The sequence below is a fragment of the Psittacula echo genome, assembly GCF_963264785.1.
Source record: "Psittacula echo genome assembly, chromosome: 6".
Classification (NCBI taxonomy): domain Eukaryota; kingdom Metazoa; phylum Chordata; class Aves; order Psittaciformes; family Psittacidae; genus Psittacula; species Psittacula echo.
The window spans coordinates 68,965,652-68,978,347 of NC_137743.1; the positions used below are offsets into that span (position 1 = coordinate 68,965,652).

At 39.5% G+C, this 12,696-nt stretch overlaps 1 protein-coding gene across 1 annotated transcript in view; it reads right to left on the reverse strand.

The window, feature by feature from the left end:
• Positions 1-831: 831 nt before the first annotated feature.
• Positions 832-12,696, reverse strand: part of PDE11A (phosphodiesterase 11A) — a gene marked incomplete at both ends in the record, with an annotated part of 137,656 nt that continues 125,791 nt past the window's right edge. The window contains one exon of the mRNA XM_080620917.1: positions 832-993. Coding sequence (XP_080477043.1) covers positions 832-993 — 162 coding nt within the window. The remainder of the gene's footprint in view (positions 994-12,696) is intronic.

A 12,696-nucleotide genomic window follows, 5' to 3' on the forward strand; every position in this document is an offset into this window, starting at 1 on the left:
CCTTTTTTATTTGTACTGTATTTTCATTAAAGCCCATTAATCTTTTCCTTTTTTTAAATGAATGTGTTAAAAGAATATTTTTTAAAAGAAAAAAAAAATCTCTGCAGTATTTTGCCTTTATGCAAACTTCCCTTTGCTAAGAAATTTACTGCATTGTTAATATGAATTTCTCAGGGAACCAGGGACAGGTTGGTGCTTTTAAAGATAATAAAGTTTGTTTTTTAAATGTAGCAAAGGTAGGCAATTCTAAAGGCCCTGATCAATCACTAAGAAGCTTTGTTGTAAAAAAATACTTCTTTAGAATACAAAGCAGGCTTTTCAGAACATTCAGGCATAAAAGAGGAGGGAAGAGAGAGAGGGACATCACAAAAGCAGGCATAATTGATTCATAACACGTACTGAAGAGATGCAAAACAACAATGTAATTACATACTATTCTGTTTTCCTGCAGCTCCTTGCATATGAATTGACCAGCTTGCATCCCAGCTCTGCTCTATTTTATTAATTTTATTAAGCTGTAAGTTCTTATATTTCAGTCTGTTGTCAGCTTTACAGATTTTTACAGCAGCAGTTGAAATGTAGTGGAGCTGAATGAATGCTTCTTATGCTAAGTCTTCCATGTTGCTCTAGATACCAGCGCAGTCTCACAGCAGGCCTTCCTTTCAGTCCCACTAAGCCCACTAAGTAAAAGCAAACTATGCTGCTATCAAGATAATATCCAATCAATTAAGCATGCCTTTGAAAGCATCTCTTAAAAAAAACTGGTGGGCCTAATCTTACCAAAACCTTTCAGACAGCTCTTACCGTAAAGCGACGCTGACGTTTGCAGGCTTAATTTATGTCTTTGAGAGACACAGTAAAGCTAGAGGAAAGAGAGGACGAGGATGCCGGCTGAGAAGGAAGTCCTTTTTGGTGCAGCTCCTCCCATTTACCTCTGTTAACCGCCACGGAGTCCAGCATAGGCTTCAGTTTCACATTCAGCTTCACCAGACTCTGGAAGAAGATTAAACAGAAAAAGGTATTGATAATATTTCCACTCCCTTGATGGACAGTCCAGGGAGTAACAGGGTAAAAAGAGTTTAATCTGCACCATGCGCCGACCCTCCACACCCCCAGCTCTAAACTCCTGTGCAGGCAGAGCTTATCGTTCCCATGGAGATCTCTTTACGTCACTTGTTTTACCTGAGGCTTTAAGCCACCAAAAATGTAAAAAAAAGCAGCACATAAGGTGGCAGAGTGGCTGCTCAACTACTTTAGCTTTCTTGCAGTCCTTAAAGACAGCCCTTTGAAAGCATCCTCAAAGCGCCTGAGACTATCTGGTTGCTGACATCTATGAGCCGGAGGTCCAGTGTCCACTTGGACAAAGCTGAAAGAACTTCCAGATTCTCCCTACTGCTAGAGTCTTATTTCCTATAGATGAGTAAGCCACAGCCGTACTGTGCTTTCCAAAGCTGGCAAAAAATAAGTTAGTATGTGCTCAAAATAAAAAAATAGGTAGATAAGTTCTCTTTTTAGACTGCACTGAAATAACCTCTTTCTACATACCCAGTCCAATGCTCACAGGAGCCAGTAAGAACATTTAATCTGTTTTCAGCTGGCTGTGAATCAGCCCCCAAACTATGTAATTCCTGCACACCTTTGCTAGAAGTTTATTTTACCTTTCCGTTTAGTATCAAATTCCTATGTGGAAACCACAATTGCTTCACTTGGTTTTGTTCCTACATTAAAGAGAGACAGAACCTCATTGACAGCAGCACCTGGATGTGAAGAAAGGGTTAAGCAGTTACCTCCCAAGCAGTCATGTAATGTGCCCTTTCAGGACAGAGGACTATTATTTTGTGGCTTTTCTGATCAACAAGAAGTGGGTTTTGCTGGGAGCTGGGTATTGTGTTTTCTCTGATAGCTTGGAAGCTATGTATTTGTCATTTGAAATAAAGGATTAGTGCAAGATAAAAACCAAAAGTAATGATGGAGAAGACAGCAAAAGTTATTCTTCCAGAAGGGAAGAAAATTATAAGGAAAAGAAAGGGGAAGCAGGTACCTTTGCAGCTGATAATTTTCATTGTTTGTTTTAAATAGCAGGGTTAACAACAACCACTTTAAATGGTCCCTGGAGCCCAGACACTGCTAAGAAACTGGATTTTTTATAGCTAGTCTGCAAGCCATGGGAGCTTGGTTAGCTGCTGAAGTAAGTCTTGCTAGATTTTTAATTGAGCTATTATATGATAATTAAGGGTTAATGGCCTGATTTTAAGATGTGCTGAAAACTTGCAGTTTCAGTTGACTTCAGTAGCAAATATGAATGCTCAGCACTTCTGAAAAATCATGCCATGGATAAGAAGCTGATTTGTATGGAACTTTAGGCAAATCTGCTTGAAATTATTTCCTTGGAGTATGGCACAGAGTGGGCAGATAATTTTGCAACCTTGGGCCTGGAGTAGGAGGCAGAGTTTACTGCAGACTCTGCCACATACAGTATTGCTTGCTGGTGACAGTCATTCATTTGATAGAATGGATGTGAATTTGTAACATTCCCAATACCGTGCCTCAGGGCTCCCCATTTTTAGCTCTTTATTTCAGACCACTGTGTATTCCTCAAACCTGATTTGTTGTCCAAAACAGGGGGGTGGTAATACATTATAAAAACCTGAAAATACCTGAAAAACCTCATTGCTATTATCATTAGCACAGGCATTACCGCTGCTAACTCAGTGTCTAGAGGTCACACGTTAGATACTCAGCTCTCAGAAGCAATGTACTAGATCCCTTCTGTGCAAAGCCAGTATCCATCCACTGGCAGTTAAGCTTGCTGGTATTTCTTAAATCTTGAAAAAGTTTTCGTGGGGTATTTTCCCAAGTATACACTTAAAATTAAAAAATAAAGAAATAAAAATTAAAAATCCATATTTAAATCAGTGTTTAAAAATCAGTGTATTTCAAATGTCTCTAAGCACAAAGAGGCCATTCTGTCCGCCACAGCATCTGTAAGCACAAAATGCAGCACAGGCTGTTCCTGTCATAAATACTGTAACAGCAACCTGCTACAGGGAACACAGAGGAGAAGCAGCTCATTGGGACAGTGGCCTCTGCCTGTCTCAGTGTGGCCGTGCTGTGTCCGTGTCCTTTGTGTACTGCTTTTTTTGCCAAGACTGACCACAAGACCACAATGTTTTCAATCCTAGTGCCAAGGAGCAAATGCAGAGGTCTGGGCATGACCTACTGCTGTGCTTGTCCCTCCAGGCCTAGGCATCTGCCACACTCTTACGGTAGGAGACAGCCCTCTCATGTACAATGCTGGGAGGATTGTGAGTGCTTGAGCTGTTTAGATCAATTAGCTTTGCATCCACTACAGCAGGGACCAGAAGCCCAAATAGATTGGGAATGGATCCAAGAAGCTACCTCATAGTTCTACAGTAATCACTGTATCTTATGAGCTGTAAACACATTTTAAGTCCAAAAGTAGATACATATATTTCTTAGAGATACATAGCAAAGTGGGTATTACAGAGTCTAATAACCCGGGTGCAGTAAATAACAAGAATGGATAACTAATAACATTAACTCTGATTAAATAAAGTAAAAGGAGTATTTAAGAAAGAATAAACCATGTTTTAGATACTCAGTTTTAGCAGAGCACAAGCAATTAATTCTATTAAATACTTTCAAAATATATGGTAATTTAAAGAAACTTTATTTTGTTACACATTAATTTATATTAGGGATACTTGACACTGCAGATTTTGTACTCAGTCTATAAAATGTCTTTATTCAGTCATTGATTTGATGCTTAAACCACTTCTTATGTATTTAGTGTCCTTTCACTCTGGGCCTCTTTAATTCTGATCAGAATTAAAAAAACTAAACCAACTACTATAATTCCTATGGAAATTAGCTTTTATTTTATTTTTCCAGCTACCAAAGCATTTCAGTAAGAGTTTTCTGATACAAAGTACACAAATTGGATTTTATTTCTGCTTGAGATGTAATTAAAACCTCATTTGACTACTATATATCTGGCCCTGGTTTAATTATTAAACTCCAGTAATCAATTCTCTTTTATTAAGCTTCTGGGAAATTATCTCAAAAGCAACACATTTCTCTCCCTTCTGGCAGGCTCTCGACCATTTACTGAATTGCAGTCATAGCACCTGTTCCTGATCCGGATTAAACCACCAATTTATTCCCAAAGCTGTTTAAGCTTATTTGGCTGTAGCCTAGTCAGGATTTTCTACCTCTTGGCTGCACTTTTTACTTCCCATTTTATTGCATGAGAACCCCTTGAGGTACAGCTCTTCCATGCCACTGTATCTGATGTGTGCCTCTTAGGAACAGCTTTGCGAGTGATCTGTCTAATTTGGTATCCAGCTTCTTAACACCAGATTTATTACTTGCTTTAACAGGAAGAGGCTTGGTCTTCAGCAGCTGTCTGACATGGGATGCCACCACATAAACCCATAGCTCCAGAAGTGCCCTTCCTCATCCCCCCTTGGTGCAGGAGGCAGGCTGTGAGCTGGCAGGCAGCAGCCATGCAGTGCAGGGGGGTGAGGGAACTCCTGCCTGAGGAGTTCCCCTCTCCACCTGTAACCGCCATGCCCACTTGCAGTCCTTCCACTGTAACACAGCTGCCTTGCTAGGTACAAGATTGGTGACCTTTCCCATTTTATCCCCTCTACTGTAAAAGCTGTTCCTAATAGAGTGACAAAGCATGCTGGAAGAGCAGTCATGCTGGCGTCTGTGCACTCCAGTGTTAGGAAAAGCCAGGTAGGTTTGCAGTTCCCTTCTGCATCCATATATTACCTCAGATATGTGACTAAGCTGTTTCTCAGAAAGTTACTGTATAATGCTTTTTCTTTCCACCTTCAATTATTTAGGTGTCTTACTCTGCCTACGGCATACTTTCACAAGATACAGCAAAAGGTCCTTTTACATATAAGCTCCTCCAGTGCAATAAAAGGTTAAAGGTACTTGAGCACTATATTGTATGCACCTGGGAGAGGGGCAGGGCACGGCACCGCACCTCACCTGAAGGAAGAGCTCAGAAAGGGGGGGAAGAGCATGAGATACTCAGAGGAAGCTATTTATGGGAGAAGGTAAGAAGAGGAGAGAGTATGGGATGCTCAGAGGAAACTGTTTATGAGAGAAAGTAAGGAGGGGAGAGTGCTTTTTCTTGGGTATAGAGCTGTATTTCTTAGGTATATTTTGCTAGATAAAACATAGAGAATGCAGAAATAATATAAGTAGAAATAAACCCCTCAGGGAGAGGGTGATGGGTAATAGTGGAAGCATTTTGTTTGTACAGCTGCCTGCTGGGTTAAAGGGTGGTAGTGGGGGAGTGGATTTCATCTGCTACATAATCTTTGTCTCTGGAAAAAGATGTTAGCTGAAACAGCCAAGATGCAGCATAGATATGGCGAGAGCCTTAACTATTGCTAAGGCAAATACAAAACATTCTGTTGTATTCTAAGACTAATACAAAATCCTTTCAAAGAGGAGCCCTAGATTACAAACGCAGCAGGACCTCCAGAGTATATACTTATCTCCCTCCTCCTGCCCCGGAGGCTCTCATCCAAATATTGACCAATTCTGACCTTGCTTAACTTATAAGCTTTGACAAGATTACAGCTCATGGAAGTGTGGTTGTGGGTCTAGTATTTGTAAAGTGAGTTCATGGAATAAGACCATATAAATTCATTTTTATGACTGAGCACATATAAAAAAGTTATAGGTCTCAATGTTCGCTCTACTTTGGAACCCAGCGGTTTCTAATGAATCACTTTTATTATGTAGGCAGTTTCTGAGTTGGAAGGGACGACTAGTGACCGAGAAACCATAGGGATAAATTCAGACCTGGTGTAAGCATATGAAGCATTGCTGAAGTCAAGAGAGTCGTGACCAGTTACAGCAACGCTGAATTGGACTCCTGAGTTTTGCTGAAGTGGCTTTCATGTGAGAATACATAGGCCAAAGGTGAGCCATCTATCTGAAAGTCCTTGAACTTCAGATTAGTTCAAATAGAAAGGAACCTGTACTGCAGTCATCCACAGATCTGATCTTCATAATACAAATGCTTCATGGAAGCTGTTTTGAAAACTCAAAAATATTTCTGTATATACATCCATGTACTAAAAATCAAAAAGACTGCTGCAATTCTACCTTCTATAGGTAGAATATGGAAGATAAAGTGATACAGAGAAGATATAAGGATTAACTTCTATGGCTGTGGGTGTATATGAATTCATTATTTGCCCTAGTAATTCAAGGCCATATTTAATTAATATTGCAGAAAAAAATCCTGTATTTGGGAGGGGTTGAGTTAATGAAAAAATATAAATTACTGCATTCTCCTCATAGCTGAAGGAGACTTTGTTTATTGCTTCTGGGTCTTACTGAGGAGGGGTCCAGATCATCGAGTGCATAATGCATCAGTGCATTACTCTTGCATTTCTGGGAGGGATTTTTTTCTGATGCCTAAATATGTAATTAGATGAAAGGGATATACCACTGAGTCCACTTATAGAAAATAGGAGTTTCTTTTAGCTTCTCTATAGAAATTGTTAGCAGTGTGGAAGTAAGTCAGTTGTGAGTGGAAAGGGATCTGAGACATGCACAAGTGTTCTGCTCTTCCTCTGTGAATTAGTGTTATGCTTCTTTCTGGTGATGCTACAATTAGCAACAGTAATGCTGCACTCCTTTGTAAGTAAACATGCATACTATAAAGGAATGATTATAAAGTAGGATTCTCCACTGGTAAAATGTTCCAGGTACTTCAGGGAGGAAAGTGTACAGAGTTCCTGGTAGCCAAATGTTGTCAAATGGAAAGAATAATACTGAAGTATTATTCCCTGGGTAACTACTGAAGTAGCTCAACTGATGTGTTGCTATAGTTGGAAGTGATTCATCTGTTCATAATAATTTCATGAAACCAAGGGTTTGCTCAGAACAGGAAGAGTTATTATTTCATAAACAACTACTTATTTGTTTCTCCTCTTTATGGTTTTGATTCTGTGTCTAAAGCATGCAAGAGACAGAATGTTTCTAACTCTTCCTTTCAACATCTTAACCAAGCAGCTGATCAATGTCTTATGCCTTGCTATTAAATGGATTTTGAAAAACTCTTCAAACCGTATCAGTCTCATATGCTTATTTAGTTCTTTGAATTTGCCCTCAGCTGGGAATTCTGCAGGCAACTGTGATTCTGTTGTGTTAAACACTTACTTGAAGCATTTCATCCATCATCATTTCTAGTCCTTTTCTGATGCAATGTAGTTTGTGCTTTGTCTTTCTTGAAAACTGAATGGCTGTTAAATTATCCATTTATCTTCTTTCAGATTTGCTGTACAATTTGAGTTCCCTCTATTGGCTGTCTCTTCTACCTTATCTGCCAACTTTTCAATCTTCTTCCTCAGATCTTTATACACATTTCCATACATGACTGCATGTCCTACATAACACATTGGGCAGATAATTCTAAATAAGACAGCAACAGAAACTGTAATATTGTGAATTATTCACTTTTTCTTACAGATCAGGCTGAAAGACTTTGGCAAATGTTTTTTTTTCTGTTTTCTCCTAAATACCTTTGTTGATGACCTGCCCTTTCAGTTGAGACTCCTTTGGCATCAGATGACTCTTTGAGAAGTAAGTTGAAGTACTCTGGTTTGAAGGGAAGAAGTACTTGTTTCTGCTGTCTCTTCTAAACAATTTTGAAAATCTTGTAAATTCCTAAATTTGTTGAGAGTGATGCAATGTTTCATCAATAATCCCGCCAAATCACAAAAATCCTAGCAAAAATAATACTCTGTTAATTTCCAAAAGCAAAATGAATCCCTCCTTTGTGCCCATTGTAAAAAGATGTTCGTGATCCTCATAGACACAAAAATCCTTGCTCTGAAGCGACCAAAACTATGGCTTTCCCTACTATACTATGAAATAGTGACTTAGAAGGGAATTGCAAATAAAAGCATTTTTTTCTTCTTTTCCTGGTTTTTCTTTCTCATACATTAGCTCTTCACCTTTGCTCTCTCTGAGTACAAAAGTAGCAGAAAACCCCAGGCCCTTAAGTTAAGGGCATGAAGTAAGAAAACCACTTTGCTGATATTTATTCTGTTACTGGAAGTTGTGATACAGTCATAATATCTGAGTTTTCTGAAAATACAAGAGAATTCATTCCAGGTGGCCTAATTTAGATTCATCATTAGTAGACAAGCAACAAGACAACAAAAGTGCTGAACCTAGTTATGTTCCTCTTTCAAGGCTACAGAAAGATCCTTCTGCAGTGCCAAAAGCTCCTTTCTCTGGGACAAACCCTTATTCCTAACATAATCTTCAGCTACTGACTCCCCCCAGCACTGGCATTTGGCCTGATTAAGTTTTCTCTGAAGCAAATTTCTTACAAACACAGCAGAATATGTTGCACCTGCTCTTCCTTGAATAATATTATCCCCTGGATTTCAGCAGAAAGTGAGACTAATTTGATCTGCCAACGTCTGTGCAGCCAATACACCAATGTGGTGTATCACATGCTGCATCCTGAGTCTATCTGCCTTACTAATCCTTGTCAGCCAGGCAGTCCCTGGAAGCATAGATGTATTCTCTCTCTGTGTCCAAATCAAACATCAGAAATAAGCCCTGCCAGAAGTGTGCATCTTCATGGATTCCTTAGGATCTATTGAAAGTTATCTTCCTCTTCCCTCAACATGCTGTAAAGGGAAAACTGATTTTGGCAAGAATCGCACACAGCTGATCAAATTGCTTCCTGTGAATGTATTCTTTTTTTGAATAGCTTAGTCCTGATTCCCTTTTCAACAACTTGTGAACATGTGTCAGGGAACATCTGAGTATTGCTCATGGTGAACAGCTCAGCACCTGGTGCTACCCCTGCCCCCTGACTAGTTGCAAACTTAAAATAGAACAGCAGAGCTCTGACTTTTGTACCAACAATCCCAGGTATGGGTGAATGGTGGGTACAGCAAGCCATTGCCAAAATATTCATTTAAATAGACTCTTCCTCAAAAAATAACTTTACAAGTTTTTCAGTTCTGACTGTATAGAGAGGGCAGAAACATCCGAAGGAAAATGTGATTGTGTTGGCTGCATCCAGTGCTTCCTGCCTGAGTAAGGACTTGGCTGTTTCATACAGTCCATTCTGGACAAGCAGGACTTCTAGAGGAGTGGTCCAAACACTGAATTTCTTATACAGTATTTCCTTATGTAAAATTGTAATTGAAGGAATGAGGGAAAGGGGATAGCAGTGGTAAATGAGGAAAGGCTGCACTGGGACATAGCTGTGTAAGCATGATTCTTAATGATTGCTCCTCCTCTGTAAAGGACTATTGAAAGGTTAATCTCTCTCCTTATATTGTAACTAACTATACACTTTTTTTTTGGGAAAAAAAAATCTCAGTCTGTGCATATGCACTTGCAATTAATGTGTCAAAGTCAATTCGAACTGGAGAAGTTAAAGCATGGAGGTAGCCGTGATTTTGGGGGATTTCAGTGTATTTTTTTTCTTATGCTTTGCAAAGGCTCTAGCATTTCTGATATCCTATGCATGTATGCTTAGAAGTAGAATAGATGCTTTTCCAGCTACACCATCATACTGTAACGATAGATTTAATTACAAGGCCAAACGTTATCTTCTGTAGGAAGACAGGCATATCGGAGCTCTTGAAGCTCTGATTAGATTTCTTTCTGAGTACGGGGAAACAGTGTGATAAAGGACTCTGTTCTTCTACATTCCATTCACAACATTTAAAGTACTTGCTAGGCTAAACATAATTTTTTCTACTTTTCCCAGATTCCCCCTAGAATCCTGGATGGAGTAATGCAAATTCACTTCTGTAGATACTATAATATGTTTAAAGCTCTCAATACCCAAGAAAATCTTGAATAGCACTAAAAATAGCACTAAAATGGAGTACCAAGGTAGAGGTGAGCAGGGCAATCTCAGGCATGCATAAGTTGTAAAAGCCGTGAGCTTCTTTATCTTCCATAAAGACATCTCCCTTAAATTTAAATAGCTGCTGTCATTGTCTCTGACTACCTGACTATGTATTTATCTGCTCAGAAGCAGAGTGCATGGCCTTTGGCCCTACTATTCATAGTGTTACTGTCTCTGCTTAACAATGCTGTGAACAGAGCTGGGCTTCTGTTAGCGTCTTTTGTTTGATGTGAGTCACTGAAGCTTTGATGTTGTTTGTGAGAAAAATAATGATTAAAAAGAGTAAGATCTTCAGTCTCCCACTCTGTCTGCTCCCCATAAAGAAATCTAATCTGAGTTTGGGGGAAACAAAATCTGTGCCTGATCCTGTTTTAGGTACATCCAAACCACAGAGCCCAGGAGAGAAATCTGTTAGTGTTGAAACTCTTAGCATCTCTTTACTGGAGAGACAGAGAGGCAATTTGTCTGATGATCAAAATTTTATTTCCTGTTACACAAACATGTATGTCCAGATAGGTACAGAATATTTTCTGTGTGTAGTGAACACAGCTGTCAGTGTAGCTGTAGTGCTTTTATTGCCAGTGGGATGTCTTAGATTTTCTGCTATAGTTGTATGTGCTTCACCTTTATAGAATATTACAACAAAAGAACCCCTGGATGATTACTTTGTCCTGAAGCTGCACTAGTAGATTTTAAATGCTCTACAGTTCAAAAAAAATATGCATTTTTTTCTTGTAAATTATTATTCTAATAAGCTTGTTTCTCATATCTAGTGATGAATGCTTTTCTTGCTGGCATTTTTGAATGAAGAGCAAATATAATGCAGTGAAGTGTAACTAAAGGCCCTAAAAGCAGAGCTTCAGAGTAAATGGATGGCTCTTCTGCTACTCAAGGTAAAAACTCCACTGTCATATAAAAATACTCTGAGCAGTGATCACTACAGTAACAAAAAAGTAAATTCAATAAAATTATAATGTCCCAAGAGTAATAAAAAGCAATGAACAAAAAATTGTGAAGCTTTTATCTTCAAACCTTTGATCCATACTGCGAAGGAAGCAGATTTGATTACTAAGGTATCTTGAAATTGGAGGTGGCTTGATTCCCACACTGAGCTGCAAATGTGGGAGAGAGCAAGGGAGTAGAGCAAGCCATGGCTTACCTTGTGCCAAGAGCAGAGTCAGCTAACGGAGCAAACAAACACAAAAAGGTTTTGGATTTATGCAGTTGGATATGAGAAATCGAGTTCTGTATAATTCCTGACATTATTATTTGTTAATATACCCAGCTATCATCATATATCTACATTCAGCCTCAAGCTGCATGTTAGCTTGCGGTGCAGCATGTTTAGTGTATTCTTGATGTTCCTTCTTCTGGGTTGGATAGGCGTTCCAAGGGGCAAGGGGGATTGCTAATGGAAGTTGCACAGATCTTGATGTTTTGCTAGTCATTTGTAAGCCTTCTTGCAAAAAGGGTCCAAACTTAGGAAACAGTTCTACCCAGGTAAGCAGAGGGATGCGATAAACATCCTCCAATAAAGGAGACTTAATTGTCCTTTCCTTGGGAGAAGAACTGCACCTCAAAATGGTCTGTGTTAATTATCTTAAGGAAATGTAGAGAGCAGACGCATAAGGAGAGGATGTAGAGCCAAATCTCCCCAAAGAGTGTTTGAGAAGGGAGGAAAAAGAAATGAGGCCAGGAAGGCCATAATACTCTAAAATCCTCTGCAAAGTTTGAAGTATAAAACATTCCTTGTGGCCATTCTGGTATGTAGCCTCACACATAAGTATGCACTGTGGAGAAGATACAGGTCTGTTACAGTACTGTCAGTGGCATTAGAGGCAATGGGATGGTGTCAGACTGCCCCTGGAAGTTTGGGCTGTGGAGTTCCTTCTGCATTGCGTACTTCAGACAAGTGCAGCTGCCAAGAGTAGCCTACTCCTGAGCAAAGAAAATTTCAGGGTGCTTTGCTGACCTCCTGTCTGACTTTAATGGGAGTTGCCAGCATTTGGGAGTTGAGAGCGTAATGGCAGTTGCTGGGCCCATCTCTGTTGTGCGGGTGTCAAATAACACTGAGCACAGCATTAGGTCCTGCCGTGGCAACTGTTTCGGAATGCATGCACGAGTTCCCCACAGCGTTCCCTTCGGGGCTTTGGGTGCTAAGATATGGCCACACGGATTCAGCACTTTTAATCGCTAGCATGGAAAGAACTAGTTGCAAAAGCCTTGATTTTGTTCTCTATGGTTTAATGCTGTAATTCTGGTATCAAAATGAGTGTCAAATGTTTATTTCAAACATACGGTTTTTATAAGCACTTTGCTAGTGAGCAATATAAGTACTGCTACGATTTTACCAATTTGTCAGCTGCCACTCTGCCTCTTTATGTTGTACTTGTAATGGTGTAACTCATTCTGTCTCCCACATGCAGTCCCTACAACATATCACAATGGCTAGAATTTTAAAGATTGTATTTGGAAGGAAAAAAAGAAATCTAGGACTTGGCCCTACTTGTAGTGTTCAGCCAGCCCTAAATGGAGGATTTACAATGTCTGAATATATTGCTTATGTGATATGTGTACTGAGGTTTGATTAAGCTGGATATGAAAATTAAAACTTGGCTCCACATTGAAGAGAATCTCCTGCAGTGTGGTACTATGACATCAAGTTTTCTGTTTACCCCTAAGGCTGGTGCTGCAATGACTTCAGGTTTGATGGTATCTCTTTTTTAAGTTGTTGAGCAGCAGGCTAATAGCTGCAC